Raw genomic sequence first — 22,559 nt, forward strand, 5'->3', positions numbered from 1 at the left:
GACTGTGGATGATAACTACAATGGAACCTGAGTTGGATTGAAAATATTTCCGATAGCTTTTGTATTACTTGATTCCTAAAATGAGGACCGTTATCACAATAAATCCTTTCTGGAAAACCATACCTTGGAGCTATTATTGTAGCTAAAATTTTGGCCACAGTTATTGCATCATTGTTCACTGTTGGTGTAATTTCTACCCATTTGGAGAACATATCCACTATTACTAAACAGTATTTCTTTCCTTCAGCTTTGTTTAATTCAATAAAATCCATACAGATACATTGGAATGGGTATGTCGCTTCTGGGAATTTACCTGGTTTAGGACGTAGTCTACCTTGAGCATTATGTTTAGAGCAAATCAATCATGAGGCACAAACATTTTTTGTGTAATTGTGAAATCCATATGTAGTAAAAATGTTCTCTATTGTGGATACCATCCCTCCTGTTGAGACATGTGTAATCCCATGACTCAATATCGCAGCAAATCTAAATACATTTTTTGGTAGTATAGGCTTTCCGTCGAGGCTCTCCCAAATCCCCGTTTCTGTCTGTGTGGCTCCTTTATTTCGCCACATGTTTTTCTCAGTCTCAGGTGAACTATTTTGCATGTCTCTCAAAATGTCATGATCTATATGTGTAAGCGTAGTCTCAGTAGTATAAATGTCATCTACATTTTTCTGAGTAGCAGCCGCTCGTTTTGCTTCCTCGTCCGCTTTTTTATTTCCCATTGAAATAAAATCTTTACCCGTAGTATGTGCAGCACACTTGCATATTGCAACTTTTCTTGGCAGTTGAATGGCATCCAGTAGCTGCAAAATGAGATCTTTATGTGTAATAGGTTTCCCTGTAGATGTTACCATGCCTCTATTTTTCCACTGTTGTGCAAACACGTGAAGTGTCGAGAATGCATACTGGCTATCTGTATATACAGTTATATCTTTATTTCTCCCTATTTTGCACGCCTCTGTAAGTGCAACAAGTTCTGCTGCCTGCGCAGAGAAATGCGACGGTAAGGAGCCTGACTTCAAAACCTTGTCAGATGTTACTACAGCATATCCACTTACATTTGTCCCGTCAGGATTCTTTTTACATGAGCCATCTACAAATATCACAATATCAGCAGCATCAAGTGGTACATCGGTGAGATCTGGTCTTGGTAAAACTCTAGCACTAGTTTCTCCTACACAATCATGTGCTATTCCATCTGTTTCATTTGGTAGCAGGGTTGATGGGTTTAATGTAGTGCATCTCTCTATAGTGAGATGTGGCTGTGACAGTAAGATAGTCATACAACTAAGATGTCGCGCTGGTGACATAAAGGCTATTTTGTTCTGCATTAGAAGTGCTGAGACCGCATGTGACACCATAAGTGTCAGTGGGTGAAATAACACTATAGAAGCAGAACTCTGCACACTGAGTGCAGCTGCCTGTACTGCCTGCAAACAAGGTGGCATAGCCTTTGTGATGTTATCAAGTTTTGATGAATAATATGCAATAGGTCTCTGTTTTCCTCCAAATGGTTGTGTTAGAACACTAGTCATAAAACCAGATCTTGCATCGCAAGTCTGAACAAATGGCTTTGAGTAATCAGGGAAAGCTAATACTGCAGAGCTCACTAGAACTTGTTTGAGTCTAACAAAAGCATCATTAGTTTCTTGAGTCCATGTTATTTTGTCTTGAGCTGCCATAGGCTGGTCATATATAGCATTTTGGAGCGGTTGTGCTATTTCAGCATAATTAGCAATCCATTGTCTGCAAAAATTAGTCATACCTAAGAAAGACATCATTTGTTTTTTGGTTGTAGGTTTTGGTGCTTGTAAAATAGCTGTTTTCCTTTTTTCGTCTAGATGTTTACCTGACTGTGAAATATTAAAACCTAAATATTTTACAACCGTTTGCCACAATTGTAATTTATTTTTGCTGACCTTATGTCCTTGTTCAGCTAAGAACTTTAATATAGCTAAGGTATCTGTTTTACAATCTATTTCAGTTTTAGACGCTATTAAGATGTCATCCACATATAATAGTATCTGACTTTTACACGGGGGTTCAAATTTTGCTAAGTTTGCAGACATGGCCATAGAAAAGATAGTTGGACTTTCACAGTAACCTTGAGGTATTCTCGTGTATGTATATTTTCTACCCTCAAACTGGAATGCAAACCAGAATTGTGAATCTCTATGTACTGGAACTGAGAAGAATGCGTTTGCCAGATCTATTACTGAGAAGTATTTTACTTTCGGGTCCAGATCGTTTAATAAAGTATGTGGATCAGGAACTAAAGGAGCTCTTGGTATTATTGCTCGATTTACTGCTTGCAGATCCTGAACCATGCGCCATCCTTGTGACGGTGCCGACTTCTTTACAGGGAATAATGGTGTATTACATGGTGAATCTGGACACTCTCTGATTATCCCTCCAGCCAATAAATCCTTGATTATTGGCCGTATTCCTGTTATTGCTTCTTGTTTCAATGGATATTGTCTTTGGTAGGGCCTAAATGAACCCTTCGGGGTTATTTCTACTGGTCATATACCCCGTATTAGCCCTACATCTGCTGTCCCTTTAGACCATAGTTTTTCAGGAACAACTTTCAGTTCCTCTTCTTCTTTATCAGTCAGTAAGTATCATTCTGTCATTTGAGACATTTGTATTTTTGTCATCCTGCAGGCTTCCATGCCCAACGGGGTTGGAATTACTCCTATTCCTAATTTTTCCATTAAATCTCTCCCTAACAGATTCACTGGACACAGGTTTGAGATTGCAACCACTGCTAAGACTGTTGTATTTGTCTTTAGATCGGTAATTGACACCGGTTGACTAAGTGGCTCAGTGACTATGTGTCCTGTCGCAGATTTAACCTTCATGCCATTACCGTGTTGGAGTGGCAGTCTACTACCGCCTTCATCTTTTCTGATTATTGTTCTACATGCTCCCGTATCGCATAGAAAACGAGTTTTATGATTATTAACCAACAGAGTGACTATCGGTTTTTGATTCATGCTTAAAAATATTTCAGCGCTTTCTAGTGAACATACTTCTTCCTCCTCATCTTCTGTGTCTTGGTGTGTTTGTGTGTGTGTGTGTGACTGTGCATGACCTGATTTATTGGCTAGTCACGCCGATGAATCATCAACTCGTCTGGGTCTCCCTGCTCCTCCTCTCCCCCGCCAGCCTCCTTGACCTCTGCCCTTTGGAGCTTTACAGTCTTGAGCCCAATGTCCAAATTTACCACAATTGTAGCAGTTCTCATCTCCTCCAAATCTCCGTCTTCCCCGTCCTTCTCCTCTTCCTCTCCCTCTCCAGCCTCCACGATTGACATTGCCTCGGAAATACACATCAATGAATGAATTAGCATAATTTTCATCATCATCATCATCCATGACAAATATTTCACTTGCCTTTTTTGTTCCACCTTTCTTGTTTTTCTTTTCTTTCAGTACGTTCTCTGCGTGTACTGCATGGTCAGTCGTAGCTTGTATCCCAGCAGTTCCAACACCAATTAGGTGCTTCCTTATAAACTGTGAGATCTCTGGCTTCATTCCATTCAGGAATGCGTTTTTTAGCTGCATATTATAGGGACCGTTGTCTGCATTATCCTGTTGTACGCCGCTGTTTGCTGCAAACACTATTTTCAGTCTCTCTAGGTAAATCAACACACCTTCATCTGCATTCTGTACACACCGTGCTATTTTGCTATAGTCTGCTCTTCCCTGAAAATGAGTTATTATTCTTTGAGTTAAAGCATCAATTCGGACAGTCCATTGAGCGTCGGTATATGGTATGGCAACATTATTGCGAAATGGGTCCCATGTTCCCTTAATCAAACACCAATCTTGTTTTACAATGCACCTTAGTATTCTTTCTGCCTCTAAAGTGTTCAGCTGGAAACTGTTACACAATCTTTGAAACTGTTCTCTAAACTCTCCTGTGTTTTCCCTAGGGTGTGGGACCCCGCATGCTGCGTCTTTCACGTCTCCCTCTGTCCACGCTCTATACACTCTTATTGTTGCACCTTGCCCATCCCCAGCTCTCGGGTTAGGCATTTCTATCATCGGATACATTTCTTCTTGTATGTTCAAACTCAGTGACTCCCTTGGTGGGGAGAGTATAGGCATGGTAGGAAGGTTATAAGAGTCATACAACTTACCAGACCTCGTTGTTTTTGGACTTCCTGTAGCTGTTTCTGTCGGTGCAGGAGCGGTGAGAGTAGATGCAGAGAGAGAAGGAGGGCGAAGGACTTGAGCTGAGGCTTGGGCATGAGGCGGCGGTGGCTGAGGGATGTTGTACGGGGGAGGGTGGAGACCCAGAGGCACATACTCGTTATCCTCCTGTTTATCTCGGTTGGAGTACAAAACAGGATAAAGTTTATTACACACTGTATCTTTTTCCTTTTCCTTTATCTCTTTTTCTTCCTGTCTTTTCCTTTCTTCAACCTCTCTTTTCTCAATTTCTTCTTTACATTGTCTCACTTTCTTTTCTTTCTGCTTCTGCATTCCTCTCTTCCTTGCTTCTGCCTCTTCTAACCATGCTTTCGCCTGTGTGTATCCCTCTTTGTTCTGCCTTTTCTCACTTCCCTTTGACCTTTCCTCTATTTTTTCTACCAATTCTTTGCACTCTTCCACCTGCAACTTTCCTTTAAACCCATACTTCTCTTCCCACTTTTTTATATATTTTACATTATCTAGAGCTTTCTGGCTCATTCGTTTTGCATCTCCTTTATATTGAACCTCGTCAGGTTTATGTTTATAACTATTACAATTTCCCATTTTGGATGTATTTATTTATATATATTTATATATATATTTTATTTTATTTATTTATTTATTTTAATACGTATTTTTATTTAAACGTTATTTCTATTTTACCGGTCTTTTTATTTCTTTCCTTTTGAGTACTCTTACCTATGGGTCTCTGACCCTCCCTGACGTCTTTTTGTTTTCGCAGGCCTTCGGGATTAGTTTAATCCTTGTCCTTCCAAAGACAGTTTACCTGGATTTAGGGTCCTGCCCTAAATCTAAGAGAGTCCTGCTCCCCCAAGCCTGGGCTTGATTCTATTTATTTCCTTTTTCCTATTAGGTCCTTTGACCTATTCTAAGAGATCGATCCCCCAAGTTCCCGACTTGCTTTACTTATTAGAAATTTCTTACCCTTTCGATGAGTCCCTGACTCTGTTTGCCTGGCTGGTCCGTCTCCCCTCTGTGGTTGGCCCCGTCACCGCCCCCTCTTCAGAGGACCTGGCCTCCTGTCCCAAACGAGGCTATATGAGCCCCGCGGTGGAGGTCTTTCAGAGGATTTCTATTTCCTCTGCCTTAAGGTCTTCAGGTCCTCTGGTACGAAGAGAGGGAAAGATATTGGGGCCCCACGTTGGGTGCCAAAGTGTTAAAATAATTACCCGTTGGTATAGAACTGGAGGAAGGAGATCGGAGTCAGCTCAAGGTCCAAACAGGGATTTAATCTTGATCAAGAGGAGAATTCACAGAGCAACATGCTGTTCTGTTACAATGTGTAGACTCAAAATGTTGTGAGACGAACATGATATTTATCCATCTTCTTGTGGGTGTGTTTTCACTCAGTTCACAGGGATGGAAGTCATAAACTCTGATGTTTATCTAAACCTTGCATGGGTCGCAAACCCCACCTGGGTCATAAACCACACCCATGTCGCAAAACACCCATGTCGCAAAACACCCATGGGTTGCAAAACACACACAAATGGCCACAGGCCACAGGACACATTTACATTCACCAAACCTTCTCATGTGTAAGTCTTCAGTTCAGTAAGTACAAAATTTCCATATCACGTATGTTCAGCCAAAATCTCACGCTGAACTAAGTTAAAAAACTTGAGAGCCCTGATATAGACACAAATAATCTAACTCATCACTTCTCTATCATCTGTGATCTGAATTTATAATTTCTAGTGGTTGATACGTATACAAGACACAAATGCACACATATACAGATGATCCTCAGCCCTGCTTTTCCTGCCATATGACATTCAGTCGGCATCGTATGGAAGAAGACGGACCTGGTGCTGGAGGACATGGAGGACATGGGACAGGGTGTGGACAAGGAGGCCAAGCAGGAGACAGTCGGGGACGAGTCTCAGGACAAAGAGAATCTGGTAAGCCTCAACAAAACCATTCTACCGTGAGCATAATACCTACATATTTTGCTAAAACTCTAGTGATAGAATGAACAGTTGTGAGCATGCATGTTAAAATGTTAACCAGAGTAGTTTAAAAGGTTACATGGGAGGCCATGGTTTGAAGGGTACCATGGTAGTACAGGAATCTGTACCATGGTACTTCAGCGTGTACCATCGTAGTAAAGGTAGTCACCATGGCACTTTTAAGGGTACCATGATAATATCAGGGTACTGTGGTACTTCAGAGAGTACCAGATAACACTCATCGTAGGTCCCCTGGGAAGGGTGCTCCGATAATTCTTCTGAAAAGGTACTAAAAAAGTCCTCCACAGAGATTTTTTGTAAGGAAAGTTCTGGTGCTCTGTGGTGTGTTGCAGACAGGAGATGCAGAGGTGACTCAGGTGGATCAGTACAGTCCAGCAAGCATCAAGGAGGAGGCTGGAGAGGTGGTTCGACCTCACATGGAGGAAAGGTTGGTGACTAATCTCTCTGCCTATTTGGCTCTATATTCCTGTCTGTTTTTTTTGTACTATGAGTCCACTGAGAATGAAGAGTTCTACTTATTAGATGTGCCTTTGTTATTGTAGAACTAGTTGTCAGGACCAGACGGGCAGGACAGGACCCACAGAGCAGATCAGAGACGAACGGGTTCAATAGACAGAGTTTATTACCAGGCAAGAGTCGATACACGGGAAGTCAGTCCACAGGGCTACAGTACAAAAAAACGTGAGGCAGAGGCAGGTCGAGAAACAGGCGAGGGTCAGATACCAAAAACAGGCAATACAGAATACTTCACTAGGGAAAATCCACGAGGAACAGGGCCGGAACACTACAGTCACAGACGCAGACGAACTGACCAAGACACATGGGGAGAGAGGGGTATTCAAGCACAAGAGGGATGAGGCACAGGTGCTGACAATCAGTAATCAAGGGAGAACTAGACAGGAAATGAGGAATACATGCAGGGAGAGAAAATAAAAGACAAACAGGAAACACAAAACAACCTGTCAAACTTTACGGGCCCTGACACTAGTAGCATTATTGGGACTGTAGCAGGGCTTGCAAGTTGTTTCTTGTCTTTCTTTGACATTTAAAATTGTTATTAATGCATCATCGTTGCACTGAACTGCCTTGCACTAGATTTATATTTAATCTTAAAACTCAGTCTATACTGATACTGCACTATTCCCACCCTCTTTTCAATTGTATATTGCATCCTGCATCTTGTCTGTGCCTGTTGGGGTGTCCACGACCATGGCAACCTTGACAGGGACAACAATTGTATTATCCCACCCATAGCATCTATTTATCTGTAAATGTATATACTGTATTTATTCATTTATTCTTATACATAGCTTACTGCCCTTATTAAGGCCCGAGCGCCGACAACGTCGGGCTGCAAAGCCCTATTGTTATTCTACTTCTATTTCTATTTTTTCTATTTCTATTTTTGTGTGTTATTTGTGTGTTGTACTTGAGAGCAAAGGTTAACCGGAGTCAAATTCCTTGTTTGTTATGCAAACCTGGCCAATAAAGTTGATTCTGATTCTGATTCTGAAATTGTAATTTGCTTAAATTTGGTGAGTATCTGATCTATTCCCTGTTATACAGACTGCAGCAGGACCGTCTGGAGGCAGCCCGCATCGCAGAGGAGATGGCCAGGAAGGCAGCAGAGGAGGCGGTCCGACAGCTGGAGGTCGAGCATCCAGCTAAGGTCGCCCTAGAAACTCTGCCAGAGCCCAATGAGCAGTAAGTCATAAACACACACAGCACATCAGCAAATGTATGCATATCTTGTCCAGTCAAAACCCTGCACCCCAAACTGTCAGCTTTTCAAGAAATAATAAGACATAACTTTATTCTGAGCTTGAATCTTTTGAGCTAGCTTGGTGCCATTTTTAACACAAAATGCGTCGTGAAAATGTCTCGCACTATATTGGCAGAATTTTCTTTTCTTTCAAGAAAAGTTGGACCTGAGACAGAATCAGTTTAAGACACGTAATACTTGCAGTCCACATACACTAGATGTACAGATAGAGACAAACAACTAAAATCCTTATCAACCTGAGACCCTGTCCTGCTGTTTGTCCTCAACTGCCTCAGACTGCCCAACATCCTTGAGGAGGAAAATGAGGACGATCCAGAGTAAGTCCATCTTCATCAAACACCCTGCTGCTATCTGACACACTGCTTCTATGTGTACTGCTCATAGCTGCTGCAGCTTGACTTGAACATCATACATTACATCACTCACTACTGACTGCTTTTGTTAAAATAATTACCCGATGGTTTTGAACTGGAGGAAGGAGATCGGAGTCAGCTCAAGGTCCAAACAGGGATTTAATCTTGATCAAGAGGAGAATTCACAGAGCAACATGCTGGTCTGTTACAAAGTGAAGGCTCAACGTGTTGTGAGACAAACATGGTATTTATCCATCTTCTGTGGGTGTGTTTTCACTCAGTTCACAGGGATGGAAGTCGTAAACTCAGATGTTTAACTAAACCTTGCATGGGTCACAAACCCCACCTATGTCGCAAAACACACATGGGTTGCAAAACACACACAAATGGCCACAGGCCACAGGTCACAGGTCACAGGACACATTTACATTCACACCAAACCTTCTCATGTGTAAGTCTTCAGTTCAGATATCTCTCATCAAGAAGTACAAAATATCCATATCAGCTTTGAGTTACTTTCACACTTTATGTGGTATCCTGTATATCTCTTCCTCGCTTTCTGACACAATAAGCTGAACTGGGTAACTGGGTCTTACGGGGGGCTCATCTTGTTTGTCCCTCGCTGCCCACTGTCCAGGTTGCAGAATCTGCAGGAGGAAAATGAGGACATCACAGACATTAGGAGTCCTGGGGACAATAAAGTAAAAGAGGAAAATAACCAGACCACTTTTGAGAAGGACAAAAAACCTATCGAGTAAGCTGAGCCAAAATTAGATAAAGGTTTGTCTCTGCAGTAAGATGGACGGACGCTCCCATGCATCTTATGATTTAATGTATTTATTACACGAATGTTTTCTGATCCTGTTGTGGAGTTCTGTAAGAAGATATTATAAATTGGTATGGGTTGTTTACTTCCTGTGCCCAAGCTTGTAGCCTACTTGTACTGTACCAGATCTAAGAAGCTTTTTACTTTTTAGAGCAAGCTGAAGTCCTGCCCTAATTGAAGCTCTTGTTCTTGTTAATACAAGGTCGAAAATTGTTCTGTCAAAATTGGATTTTCTCTACTCATTGGCTGCCCATAGAGCCTTAGCAAAATACGAGATGGATAGTTTAAGAGGGCTCTGCACTCCATCCTCCCCCACAGGACAACCTGGGTCCATAAACTTTCTCCACTCCTGTGTAGGTTGTGTTTGACACCGCAAGTCCCAAATTGTTGTCGAGAAGTGATGCGTTGGTGACGGTTTTCATAAATTAACTTTTTGGTGGTTTTGTTGTCTAAAGCTAATGTTGTTTTTATGTCTGAAGCTAACGTTTTTGCACGCCAGTGTTTCCCATACATTGATTTATTTGTGGTGGCCTGCCACATATTGATTTTATTTTTTCTAACTATTTAAAATGTGTAAAATCTTACATAATTGTAGAGCTGCACGCAGCGCATCAGCCCCTTTCGTGGAACTGTCACTTAAAGTGGAGCAATGGACTCATATATATTTTTTCAGTTATTTGACACAAAGTGTTGGCAATGGAGCACTGTATATTTTTCAGTTATTTGAAACAGTGTAGCAATCAAGAACTCACTGTATATGTTTTTTACTTATGACACAATGTGAAGCAATGGTACTGTATATATTGTTCAGTTATTTGGGAGGCTACCACCACAAATAGAATCTGATTCTGTGGGAAACACTGGTTCACGCACCAACAATACTTTCAACTGAAATACATTACTTTGAAAGTCGTGCTGAGCAATATAAAAGAACACAAAACAATAGATTAAAATATTCAACAAGTATGTCATCAAAGGTTAGGCATCTGCCGACGATGGTATGTGGTAGGATATAATAGCAGCACTTCTTCCAGTCCATGTTCCAAGCTGAATTGGTATCTGGCCCAAAACAGGCTTGAGAAGACATGCCTGACTGTGTGACACAACTGAGTTGACCCAAGTACGTGGCCTAATTTCAGGTTTTAACACTCAGATCCAGCCCCACAATAGTTTTGCAAACTGGATCTGATAACCATGAAACATGGCAGTCACACGTGGGCCTGGATCACATTCGTCCCCTAGTTTCCTTTAATCAAAATGGGTCTCAAACCCTAGCAAAGCTAATGGAAGCTGTGGTTGTTGTTACCTTCTCATTAAATTATTGTTATATCTTTGATGAAATTACAAGGTCCAATTCCATTTATGTTAGCAAGCTTTCTTAGGTCAAAGTTAGCGAGGAACTAGGGCAGGACTTTGGTTCTAGATAATGTCTTTAAACCATCTGCTGCATGTCTTATTCTTCAGAAGCTTTGTGTCTTGCAGTCAGTATGTGCTTTTTCTCACCAAAGTGGTTGTTTTATAGTTATTATACATACAGTTGTGTAGGTAGATTGACAGGGAAGGAAGTAGGTCAGCCACGCCCAGGCAGGACACACACACACGCAACACACACACACACACACACACACACACACACACACACACACACACACACATACACACACAGCTAAAGAAAAACTAAGGACACACAACACACACAGGGAGGGAAAGCATAAAGAAACATTAAGATCGTGAGATGACTAGGAGAACCTGAACATATCTGGCATGTCTGAAAAAGTTTTGCTCATTCAATGACATGTGTCAATATTCATGGTCTCCAGATGATGCATGACATTGGTGAAGTCCTAACTTTTTAATGTTTGAAATCAGTAACTGAAGAAAAAATGGTCCTAACTGAGTGTTGATATATACCTTGACTCATCTTAATCCTTTTTGTTGACTTGGGGTTAGGTTATACATTAACACATCTGAACAGATATACAGACAACTAAACCTCTGATTAAAACTATGGAACACCAGTTTCTCAGGATGTTTATTCATGACGCTTCATCGCCATCTGCACCAGGAGCATGATGGACGTCTGTCCAGCTGAAAACGATGGGACCCCTTCATCAACAGATCTGGAACCAGCATCAGAGAGGAGAGATCTGCAGACTCCAGACTCCCAAACCATCACCCACCAACGAGAGTCACAAGGTCCAGTAACCACCAATCAGGTGAAGTCTTTAACCCAGCAGATACGTAACATATACATCGTCTCTAGAGCAGTTTTACAGCCTACTCACATACAAACGACGTGCTCTTGCAATGAAACGGTATCGTCAGATACAGTTACACCTCCCTCTGTGTAGCAGGAGTTCATGGTGGATTCGGGGGGGGCCAAAGAATTTGAGGAATTTAAACAAAGCCTTAATCCTATTATTTCAATTCCCCTAATTTTGTTCAAGCCTGACTACAATTTGTAAAGGTTGAGTGTGGTTCCATTTTCATTGTGATATATTTGGAAGAGATTGATTAATAAAGTTTTAAAAAGATATACACTTTATCTGTCAAAAAAAAATCAAGTTGTTACAACGGAACCATGGTGGGTCATATTGTTTCTTATTCAAACATGAAGAATATTTACCGTAGGATACCATTATGTAAGATCATTAAATGAAGAACCTTCATTTCAGTGTAAAATAAAGGTCCACTTACTCTTTTATTTCATGGCGCTTTCAGTGTTGACACCTGAACAAACTCCTGCTTATAAAAATTCTGATAGCAGTAAATGAATACTCAACAAAACATGCTTTCTGTAAATTATGTTTTATTTATTATGACTACATGGTTGGCAGATCATTTAAATATGTTTCTCTCTTCTTCGTCTGTCAGGGCGATGCAGCTGAAGGTGGGGCTGGAGGTGGATCTGGAGGTGAGAGCTGAACATTTAGATTTCACTAACAAACTCATCAGGTGAATAGAAATATTTTCAACACAAATTTAAAGTTTCACTTCCAGGTACTGTTCCTTCCTAGTAACATTTTTCAGCCTCTTAAATTCTCTTTTAGAGTAATGAGGACAGAAAGCGAACATTTATATGAAAGAATAGTTGCAGTTCAGATTTACGACTGATTATAAATCCATTTATAATTTCAGTTCCAGAGAAACTGTACAGGAGTTAAGTCTGATTGATCATTTCAGAAGAGAAACTAATCAGTGACATTGGTGAGGAAAAAACCTTTGTAGGGGTCAAAAGTCACATCTGTAGGGTGAATAGTTCACAATAACAGTAATAAAGAACAGTGATGCTCAACTGCAGAGACTCATAATCACTATTGATATGTTGATTGACAGTCTGATCAGTTTGTGTACAAGAGGGAAAGACTGATGGGGTTAGATGAGTCTCCTGGTCTCTGGTCCTCCAGGACCTGGTCTTTGACTCTGCCTGTTTCTCTGTCCAGTGCCCGACACTTGTTTTCCAATAAAGAGCTTGCTGCTTCCGTTCCCTCGCGCTGCTGAGTGTCTGGAGAGCTGCAGGAAGTTGATGCATGAACGTTACCTCACCCACCCCAAACTGTCCACACTGCCGCTGGAGCTCACCCAGCTCCCCCAGGCGCTGTCACAGCTCCCCAAGCAGGCGCGCCAGTGCTGCACCAGCATCATCAGCTGCTTCACACGCCTTAATTCCCAGCATCCTCAGCAGCCTTAACCCCGCCCTCCTCCAGCAGAGCCTTCAAGAAACCTTCTAGAGTAGAAGGAAAACTTAAAAGTGCCTCTGTATGTATACATCCCACATCCTCCTCATCATCACTACCATCATGCTCTGCTCTGCTTCACCACCAGCTGCCAGCTGACCACACGTCAGGTGACCTAACAGGAAGTGGATGTTTGTGCTGTGCTTTGTTAAATTAACTTATATCTATATCTCAATATATACTGTGTATATCTCTCTCTATATATATACTGTATATATCAGTACAGTAAGGATTTCACAGGAACAAGTTTCAAGCAGTTAACCTGTAGCTGGTATACGACAGAGATACGTGCTGAGATACAAAGTGCAAGTAAGTGCCAGTACATACAAATGAGTACAGTACAGTACAGTAATGAGTACTACGTGGTACTGGTACCAGCCGGCCAGCTGAGGTGTTGTGGAGTGAGTGGAGTGCTCTAGCTGGTGCGTGAGGTCTAACTAGCACTTGCACGTAGGTCGGGGTGGTTCCGTTGACAGCCTTGTAGGTCAGTTTAACTAGGAAACGTGTTCCATTGAGTTGTTGAATCCTGATGCAACTCTGAGACAACACAGCATCTGTGTTCGGTCAGGTGGTGTGAGGAGGTGTTATCTCTCATCCATCAGTGTGTCTGTCTGTCTGTCTGTCCCTCAGGGAGCTGTGGTCCAGGTGTGACTGAAGCTCCAGTACTGAGGGTGGAGGATGTGGATCAGGATGTGGGGCAGGGAAAAGGCCTGAACATCCCCAAAATTATCACAACCCCAGAACCAGGGTTCAGCGATCTGAGTATCCTAATGTCAAATGTCAGGTAGGAAACATTTCTTCGTCTGCTTCTGGCCTGATGCTCGACACACTGTAAAAAGTCTTGTTGACCCTCTCCTCCGTCGGTGTAGTCTACCCTCTCCTCCGTCCGTGTAGTCTACCCTCTGCCACGTAGGTGTAGTCTACCCTCTCCTCCATCGGTGTAGTCGACCCTCTCCTCCGTCCGTGTAGTCTACCCTCTCCTCCGTCGGTGTAGTCTACCCTCTGCTCCGTTAGTGTAGTTTACCCTCTCCTCCCTCGGTGTAGTCTACCCTCTCCTTCCTCCATGTAGTTGACCTTCTCCTCCGTCCGTGTAGTCAAACCCTCTCGAGAAGTCACACACATCTCACTTATTACCCTAAATCGAGTTCAAAACCACAATTTCAGTGGCAATGTCCAATATTCAAGTTTGGGCCAGTTCTCTTGCAGCCATGTGGCTAGCATTAGCTGTTGAGCTAGCATTAGTTGTTGGCTAGGGTTAGCTGTTGAGCTAGCAGGACTATAAGCATGGAGCTTGTTGTCATCGTCCATATAATATATCGAATAGAATATATCTTTATTGTCATTGTTGAGACAATGATGCACCATTTAGCAGCACTCAGTTTTGGCAATATACACAAAATACATAAAATATACAAAATGTCCAAAATATGTGTTCCTAGATCAGCACCATGACCACGCCCCCTCACCTCAAGTGGGTTTTAATTCAGCACCATGACCACACCCCCTCACCCCAACTGGGTTTTAATTCTATTTGTTATTCTATGTTGTTGTCCTCATGTCCTCCTGCTTGCCCCCCTCAGTGCTGCAGATGATGAGGAGGATGATGAACTGAGGTCCGGTCTGAAGACCTGGCTCAGTCAGGGAGACCTGCTGAATGCAGACGACGGGTGAGACAAACCACGCAGGCACACTTCGTCCCCCCCCCTCATGTCCGTCCTTCATGTTGACTTGACTGTTTTCCATGTTGACTGTCCTCCATGTTGACTGCCTCCATGTTGACTGACCATGTTAACTGCCTCCATGTTGACTGTCCTCCATGTTGACTGACCATGTTAACTGCCTCCATGTTGACTGTCCTCCATGTTGACTGACCATGTTAACTGCCTCCATGTTGACTGTCCTCCTGTCATCCTGCAGGCTGCGTCCTCTGTCAGCAGCCAGCGCCGGTAGCGTGGTGGTCCAGGACCGTCTCAGTGAACTCGTCAGGCTGTTTAAAGGTCGGACAGAGCAGCAAAAAGACCGGATGTTGGACCCGGATGAGTCTGAGGAGGAAAGTCCTTCAGCCTGTTAGTTTGTCTTCATGTCCCGTGTTGTTTTCCTCATTTTATCATGTTTCTTCACACAATGAGAATTAAAGGAACAGTGCGCAATCAAGAGTCTGATATCATCTAAATGATCAAAAGGACACCGTCATATTGATTCTGTCTGATTTCTGCAGCCCCGAGCAAACCTCCTCCTCCTCCTCCAGAAGAGAAGAAGGATGAAGTGCCTGCAGCAGCAGAAGAGGAGGAAGAGGAGGAGTTTCTGCTCCCCTTTGAACTTCTGGGACGTCCAGTGAAAATTCCCAAACTACCCAAACTGCCCCCGATGCCTGACTGGCTCCGATCCATCGTGGACTATCGCTTCCCCTCCAGTATCGACCCCTTCACTGGTCAGCCTTCCTTGACATACACTTTTATATGGAGGACTAAATCTGCCATTAAACTAGCTAACTAACTAACTAACTGATAAAAAAATAATGGAAATATGAGTAAAAGTCCTGCATTCAGAATTTAGATGAAATTGCAAAAGTATTATCATCCAAATCAAGTACCAAAAGTAAAAGTATAATTATGTAAAATAATATCAATTATACTAATGTATAAATAGGGTGGTGTAGAAGGTAGCACTGTTGCCTCACAGCAAGAGGGGCCTGGGTTCCAGTCCCAGTTAGGGTTCCTCCTGTGTGGAGTTTGCATGTCCTCCCTGTGTTAGTGTGGGTTCTCTCTGGGTTCTCCGGCTTCCTCCCACTGTCCAAGGACATGCAGGATGGGGATAGACTGGTTACCTCTCTGTCTTTACATGTCAGCCCTGTGAAAGACGAGGACTTCCTGTCTCCACAGACCTGATCTACGTGATCTGGCTTTTCTGTGTTGTGGCAGCCTGGAACTGGAACGTGTGGTTGATCCCCGTCCGCTGGGCATTCCCCTACCAAACCCCTGACAACATCCACCTGTGGCTGTTGATGGACTACACCTGTGACCTGATCTACATTGCCGACATCCTCATCTTCCAGCCCAGACTGCAGTTTGTCCGTGGAGGAGACATCGTGGTCAGTGACGTCGACAGAACTACATCAATCTAAATCTTTTATTTGAGCTTCTTTAATCTGGAACTGTTTTATTTCAGTGTGATAAAAAGGACATGAGAGAAAACTACATGACCACGGAGAGATTTAAGGTAAGAAGTCTGTCAGATAAAACTTTAGTTAATGTCACATGGATGAGTAAATACATAACGCCTGTCAGACCAGACCCACCATAGCCAGGGTCCCCAACTGATGTAGTAGGTCATGGTGGACTATGAACTTAACTCATCATGTGACTGTAACATCCACATCTGTTGACATAGTATTCAATACTGACGAAGACTACTGATGGTGTGTGTGTGGGGGGGGGGGGGGGGGGGGGGGCTTAGACCGGGCTTAACACAGGACTTAGACCACCAGACCTCGTTGGTTTTGTCGTCTAAAGCTAACATTGGTCTTGTTGTCTAAAGCTAACGTTGGTTTGTTGTCTAAAGTTAACGTTGGTTTTGTTGTCTAAAGCTAACATTGGTTTTGCCGTCTAAAGCTAACGTTGGTTTTGTTGTCTAAAGCTAACATTGGTTTTGCCGTCTAAAGCTAACGTTGGTTTTGTTGTCTAAAGCTAACATTGGTCTTGTTGTCTAAAGCTAACGTTGGTTTGTTGTCTAAAGTTAACGTTGGTTTTGTTGTCTAAAGCTAACGTTGGTGATTGCCGTCTAAAGCTAACGTTGGTCTTCTTGTCTAAAGCTAACGTTGGTTTTGTTGTCCAAAGCTAACGTTAGTTTGATGTCTAAATCTAACGTTGGTTTTGTTGTCTACAGTTTGAAAGTCGTACTGAGTGACATGAAAGAATTGATGATTTTAGTCATGATGAAGATTTGACTGTCTGTCATCAAACTCATCACCTATCAGATATGTCTGGTCTGCTACTCCGAAAACATTAAATTGACATTGACAATGACATTTACTTAATAATACTATAATAATACATTGCATTGCCAGAACAGTTCAGGTTGAATACAATTCATTTTTTAATTGTTCTGGATTATTAAACTTGAAGGCTGCATCCAAATATTTAAAACTTGAGAAAGATAAAGGATCCACATTCTATCTAAGTATGTAAGTGTTGTTATTGATGAATGTGTGAATCTCTACAGATGGACGTGATCAGTCTGTTTCCCATGGAGATACTTTACTGTTTCACTGGAGTGAACTCTCTGCTCAGGTTCCCTCGTCTGCTGAAGGTCAGGACGTCTTTTATGTTCATGTAGATGTTCATATTGGTCCAGACCTTAGACCAGCACCCTCACCTGGTTTATGGTTGAGTGTGAGAGGCTGCAAGAGCTTTAAATAGCAAAAATATTAATGGGACAGGACTTTATCACGTAACGTTGATGACACATAGATATGTTATCTTTTGTTGCAGTACATGGCTTTCTTTGAGTTCAATGACAGAATGGAAGCTGTGATGAAGAAGGCCTACATCTACAGGTGAGGACAATTTCATCTCAACAAAATCCACTTACAACTTTAAGTCTCTGGTATCTGAAAACATCAGTAAGGTGTTTGGGAACAGTTTTGGACGACCAGTGTATAGTTTGTCATTAACGCCAGACTACTGCAGCCTACTGCAGCTGTTCATTAACTACCTGACCTGCTCCTTCTTGCATGTTTAGAGTCAACTTTAATAACAAAAACATGCTGGTTCAAGTTATTTAGCAGAGTTTCCCCCAATAATCAACATTTTGTTTTGTCGTGGTAGAATGTTTTATGTAATGCATCAAAACAAGGAAAAAGCATAAACCACAGCAACATAAAACAATGTTTCATCAGCATAAAAGCTGATATTCAATTTGATTTATAGTGTCATATCACTATCATTATCTCAGGACACGTTCCACACAGAGCAGGACTAGAACAGGGTCAGAATTTTCAGGGCAAATGAATTTGAAAGTCCTAATCAAGAGTTACAGCGCCACATAATGGAGAGAAAACACTGTCTGAACAGACTTAAGGCAGAAATCTGGAGCAGACCAGGATCTGGGCTTCATCTGGATTTGGTGTTGGTAGTAGTTTTAGCAGTACCGCTCCTCCACTCCTTCCACCTCTTATTAGAAGCCGATGTGCTCTTCTGGGTTTGTTCCCTCACGTTTGACTGATTTTATTGAAAGTCGCTTTGGATAAAAGCGTCAGCTTAATGAAGTGTAATGTAACATTCCAGTTGTTGTTGGGTCTCAGGGTGATCCGGACCTCCACCTACCTGCTGTACTCTCTGCACATCAATGCCTGTCTCTTCTACTGGGGCTCCGACTATGAAGGACTGGGATCCACCAAGTGGGTCTACAATGGAAAAGGCAATGCGTAAGACAACTTTGTGAGGTTTCTGCTCCACTAAATGTGTGTGTGTGTGTGTGTATATATATATATATATATTTGTATACACACCGATCAGACATTACATTATGACCACTGATGAGGGAAGTGATTAACCCTGTATATCTCGTTACTATGGCACCTGTCAGTGGGCAGGGTCTATTAGGGAACAAGTGAACAATCCTCAAAGTTGAGTGTTACAAGCAGGAAAAAAGGTTGAGCGTAAGGATTGAGTGACTTTGACAAGGACCAGACTGTGATGCTAGAACACCGGGTCAGAGCATCTCCAGAACTGCAGCTCTTGTGGGGTGCTCCCGGTCTGCAGGGGTCAGGACCTATCAAAAGTGGTCCAAGGACCGAAAAACGGTGAACTGGCGACAGGGACATGGGGGGCCAAGACACATTGATGTACGCGGGGTGCGAAGGTTGGCCCGTGTGGTCCGATCCAGCAGACGAGCTAGTGGAGCTCAAACTGCTGAAGAAGTTCATGCTGGTTCTGATAGAAAGGTGTCAGAACACAGTGCATCGCAGTTTGTTGCGTATGCGTACTTTATTCTGTTCATCGGGACTATGTTACACTATAAAACCATTGTAAGGACATTTAACATTTTCTTCCAGTTATATCCGCTGTTACTATTTTGCCGTGAAGACGTTGATCACCATCGGAGGACTTCCAGACCCCACCACCGTCTTCGAGATCTGTTTCCAGCTCATCAACTACTTTGTTGGAGTCTTTGCGTTCTCCATCATGATCGGCCAGGTCAGTTAACCATCAGACTGTTTCACTTCCTGTTTCTGGACACCTGCTAGTAGAGACATGCTTAGGGATTCTGGGTACCATTTATAATAATAAACTTGGTACAGTTAAACAAAGAATGCAAATGACTCCGATCTGTCTGAAAAGATTAAGTGAGATAATAGTCTGTGTTTCACCTGACTGGTCCTGGTCCTGTTCCTGTTCCTGTTCCTGGTCCCGGTCCTGGTTCTGCTGTGATGGTCTCAGATGAGAGACGTGGTCGGTGCTGCGACAGCCGGTGAGAACTACTACCGGGCCTCTATGGACAGCACAGTCAAATACATGAACTCCTACAACATCCCAGGAGAGGTCCAGAACCGCATCAAGACCTGGTACGACTACACATGGAAGAGCCAAGGCATGCTGGGTAAGGAACAAACGTTTGGCTTAATGTTAATGCGAGTCTGACTTCAGTAGGTAAAAACCAGTGAGATCAAAAGTTCAGCAGTAGGAGAAGAATATTTAAAGGACACAATCAAATGTGAAAAGAAGAATATAAATAAAATAAATTATAAATTGACAAAAATGATTATAGTTCTTCTTGAACTTTGAACACATTCTTAGTAGTTAGTAGCAGTTGTAGGAACAGTATCAGTAGTAGTATTAGTAGTAGTAGTACCACACCTCGTAACCACACCATAGTAAAAGGGAAAGTACAGCTCAGGTCCACTCAGACTGTAATGTTGTCTCTGCAGATGAACAGGAGCTGCTGGTGCAGCTTCCTGCTAAAATGAGACAGGACATGGCTGTGGACGTCAACTATGCCATCGTCAGCAAAGTCGCCTTGTTTCAGGTCAGGAAGGCACAAAAACACATTGGGTTTTTACATGGTCACATCCTGAAGGAGCCGTGTCAACCACTGGCCCTCTGTCCCCATGTCCCAGAGTCTCTGTGTACCTCTGTCCCCATGTCCCAGAGTCTCTGTGTCCCTCTATCCCCATGTTCCAGAGTCTGTCCCTGAGTCTCTTTGTCCCTGAGTCTCTGTGTCCCTCTATCGTCATGTCCCAGAGTCTCTATGTCCCTGATTCTCTGTGTCCATGAGTCTTTGTGTCCCTCTGTCCCCGTGTCCCAGAGTCTCTATGTCCCTGAGCCTCTGTGCCCTGAGTCTCTGTGTCCCAGAGTCTCAGAGTCTATGTGTCTTTTTGTCTCAGGGCTGTGACAGACAGATGGTGTTTGACATGTTGACGAGGCTCAAGTCTGTGGTTTACCTGCCCGGAGACTTTGTCTGCAAGAAGGTGAACACACACCTGTTGGAAGCTGCGTGTGTCACATTTAACTTCAAAGTATTTGAATTGAACACAGCATGTTGTCACCTTAACAGACGTTTAGAGCATCATAACCACAACAACACTCATCATGCTAGCATTAGCATTGGCGATTAGCACTAGGTCTGCTAATACATTTTTTAATTTCCCTCTTGATTTGATTTGAGTTGATCTTTATTTTCCTCAAATACAAAGTACAATAATTACATGACATGAAATACATCATACAATTATGAAAAATACAAAAAGACAAATCAATAAAATCTTTCATCTTTGAGGAGGGACAGGAGGAAGCTATGCTTAAGTTATCATGTCCTGCCCCTTCATTACATTATCACATATAATTTACATATAATTTCAATTTACATATAGCTCCTATATCTGTGCATCTCTTCAGACAGACCTCTGGTTTACGTTAGTTACTTTAGGTTTAGTTTCTCTTTAAAGTGTGAAAAGAGCTGAGTAGGACTACTATGGTTTCTACTGCCTCTAGTCCAGGATTTAGTGAACATGTTTTATGGCATCTTTAATCTTTGTGTCCCTTTATCGTTGGTGTCTATGCAGACATGAAGACATTGTTAAGATGTATGTTGACCTGCCGTGTGTGTGTGTGTGTGTTTGTGTGTCAGGGGGAGATCGGAAGGGAGATGTACATCATTAAGCAGGGGGAGGTCCAGGTGGTGGGCGGTCCAGACCTGCAGACGGTGTTCGTCACCATCAGATCCGGCTCTGTGTTTGGAGAGATCAGGTCAGAGAAGCAGACGACTAAGAGGAACACAGGATACCCTGGTGAAACATCACAATAAAGGCTGCATTACCTCGCCCAGTTTAGGCAGACTGCCAAGCACCTCGTGGCAGGGCAGGGTTAGGCATCAGCATCAGTTGCTCTGTAAATCAAGCGGCACGCAAGGGTAGGTATGGGACATGGAATCTGAGTGGTCCATGTTTAAAACTTCTATTGTGGAAGTAGCTGTTAGGAGTGCAGAAGATGCCGAAACAGGGTGTGGGAGGCGTTCAGGGAAGCTATGTAGAAGGACTTTTCGTTGGCCTCAAGGAGGTTCTAGCAAACTGTTAGACTCTCAAAAGTAAAGCAACACTTTCCTCAAGCTCTGTTTAGCAAGGGAGACGAACTGCAGACCCGGACTGGGGATATTGTCGAACCCTGGAGATAGCACTTTGAGGATCTAAGGGTGTTGGCGTACAACATGTCCCTTGGGGCATCCTGTGGGGGCACTGCAGGAATATGGGGCACCAGGGCCCAAAATTTCAATGAGCCTTCCGGTCCTTGTATGACCAAAGTAAGTACTGTGTCCGTATTCTCGGCACAAAATCATGTACCCAGTAGGTGTTGGCCTACACCGGGGTTGTTCCTTGTCACCAATCCTGTTTGTGATTTTTATGGACAGGAATTTAAGGTGCAACCGGTGGAAGAGGAGTGTCTGGTTTGGGAACATCAGAATTGCATCCCTGCTTTTTGCAGATGATGTGGTTCTGTTGGCTCCTTCAGAATGTGACGTACTGCAGCACTGGTGTGGTGATTAGGGAACTGAGTCAGAAGGCAAATCTCTCGTTTTACCAGTCCATCTTCATTCCAACCTTCACTGATGGCCATGAGCTTTGGGTAGTGACTGAAAGAAAGAGGTTGCTGGCACAAGTAGCTGAAATGAATTTCCTCCATAAGGGGGCTGGGCTCAGCCTGAGATATAGGGTGAGGAGCTTGAACATCTGGAATGAGCTTTGAGTAGAGCCACTGCTCCTTTGCATTGAAAGGAGTCGGTTGAGGTGGTTCAGGCATCTGATCAGGATGCCATCAGTACGGCTACTGTTCGAGGTGTTCCAGGCACGTCCAACTAGGAAGTGGCCCCGGGGTAGACCTAGAAAACGCTGGAGGGATTATATAGCCCATCTAGTCTGGGAACGCCTCAGGTTCCTCTCAGAGGAGCTGGAACTCGTTGCTGGGGAAATAAACAATGTGGTTAATGAACAAAGCAAAACAAAACACAACACAACACAACAAAAAAACTAGATACTGTAGTTAGGTTGAGACAACTAAACTACGTAGTTAGGGTGAGATAACTAAACTACAAACTGTGGGGAAACATTTGGTGATGTCACTATATAAAATAGAGGAGGATCTTGTTTTTTCCTGATCTGTATTTCAGACAG

The 22,559-nt window shown here is 42.9% G+C and overlaps 1 protein-coding gene across 1 annotated transcript in view; it reads left to right on the forward strand.

The window, feature by feature from the left end:
* Window positions 1-22,559, forward strand: part of cngb1a (cyclic nucleotide gated channel subunit beta 1a) — a gene marked incomplete at both ends in the record, with an annotated part of 52,675 nt that overhangs the window by 26,281 nt on the left and 3,835 nt on the right. The window contains 21 exons of the mRNA XM_084005408.1: window positions 6,006-6,127; window positions 6,529-6,623; window positions 7,763-7,900; window positions 8,255-8,296; window positions 8,970-9,086; window positions 11,224-11,374; window positions 12,033-12,072; window positions 13,526-13,679; window positions 14,476-14,562; window positions 14,813-14,961; window positions 15,114-15,326; window positions 15,778-15,986; window positions 16,064-16,114; window positions 17,117-17,203; window positions 17,386-17,450; window positions 18,198-18,320; window positions 18,951-19,092; window positions 19,336-19,495; window positions 19,824-19,921; window positions 20,280-20,363; window positions 21,023-21,141. Coding sequence (XP_083861534.1) covers window positions 6,006-6,127; window positions 6,529-6,623; window positions 7,763-7,900; window positions 8,255-8,296; window positions 8,970-9,086; window positions 11,224-11,374; window positions 12,033-12,072; window positions 13,526-13,679; window positions 14,476-14,562; window positions 14,813-14,961; window positions 15,114-15,326; window positions 15,778-15,986; window positions 16,064-16,114; window positions 17,117-17,203; window positions 17,386-17,450; window positions 18,198-18,320; window positions 18,951-19,092; window positions 19,336-19,495; window positions 19,824-19,921; window positions 20,280-20,363; window positions 21,023-21,141 — 2,446 coding nt within the window. The remainder of the gene's footprint in view (window positions 1-6,005; window positions 6,128-6,528; window positions 6,624-7,762; window positions 7,901-8,254; window positions 8,297-8,969; window positions 9,087-11,223; window positions 11,375-12,032; window positions 12,073-13,525; window positions 13,680-14,475; window positions 14,563-14,812; window positions 14,962-15,113; window positions 15,327-15,777; window positions 15,987-16,063; window positions 16,115-17,116; window positions 17,204-17,385; window positions 17,451-18,197; window positions 18,321-18,950; window positions 19,093-19,335; window positions 19,496-19,823; window positions 19,922-20,279; window positions 20,364-21,022; window positions 21,142-22,559) is intronic.

The sequence above is a fragment of the Eutrigla gurnardus genome, assembly GCF_963514095.1.
Source record: "Eutrigla gurnardus genome assembly, chromosome: 1".
In the NCBI taxonomy this organism is placed as follows: Eukaryota; Metazoa; Chordata; class Actinopteri; order Perciformes; family Triglidae; genus Eutrigla; species Eutrigla gurnardus.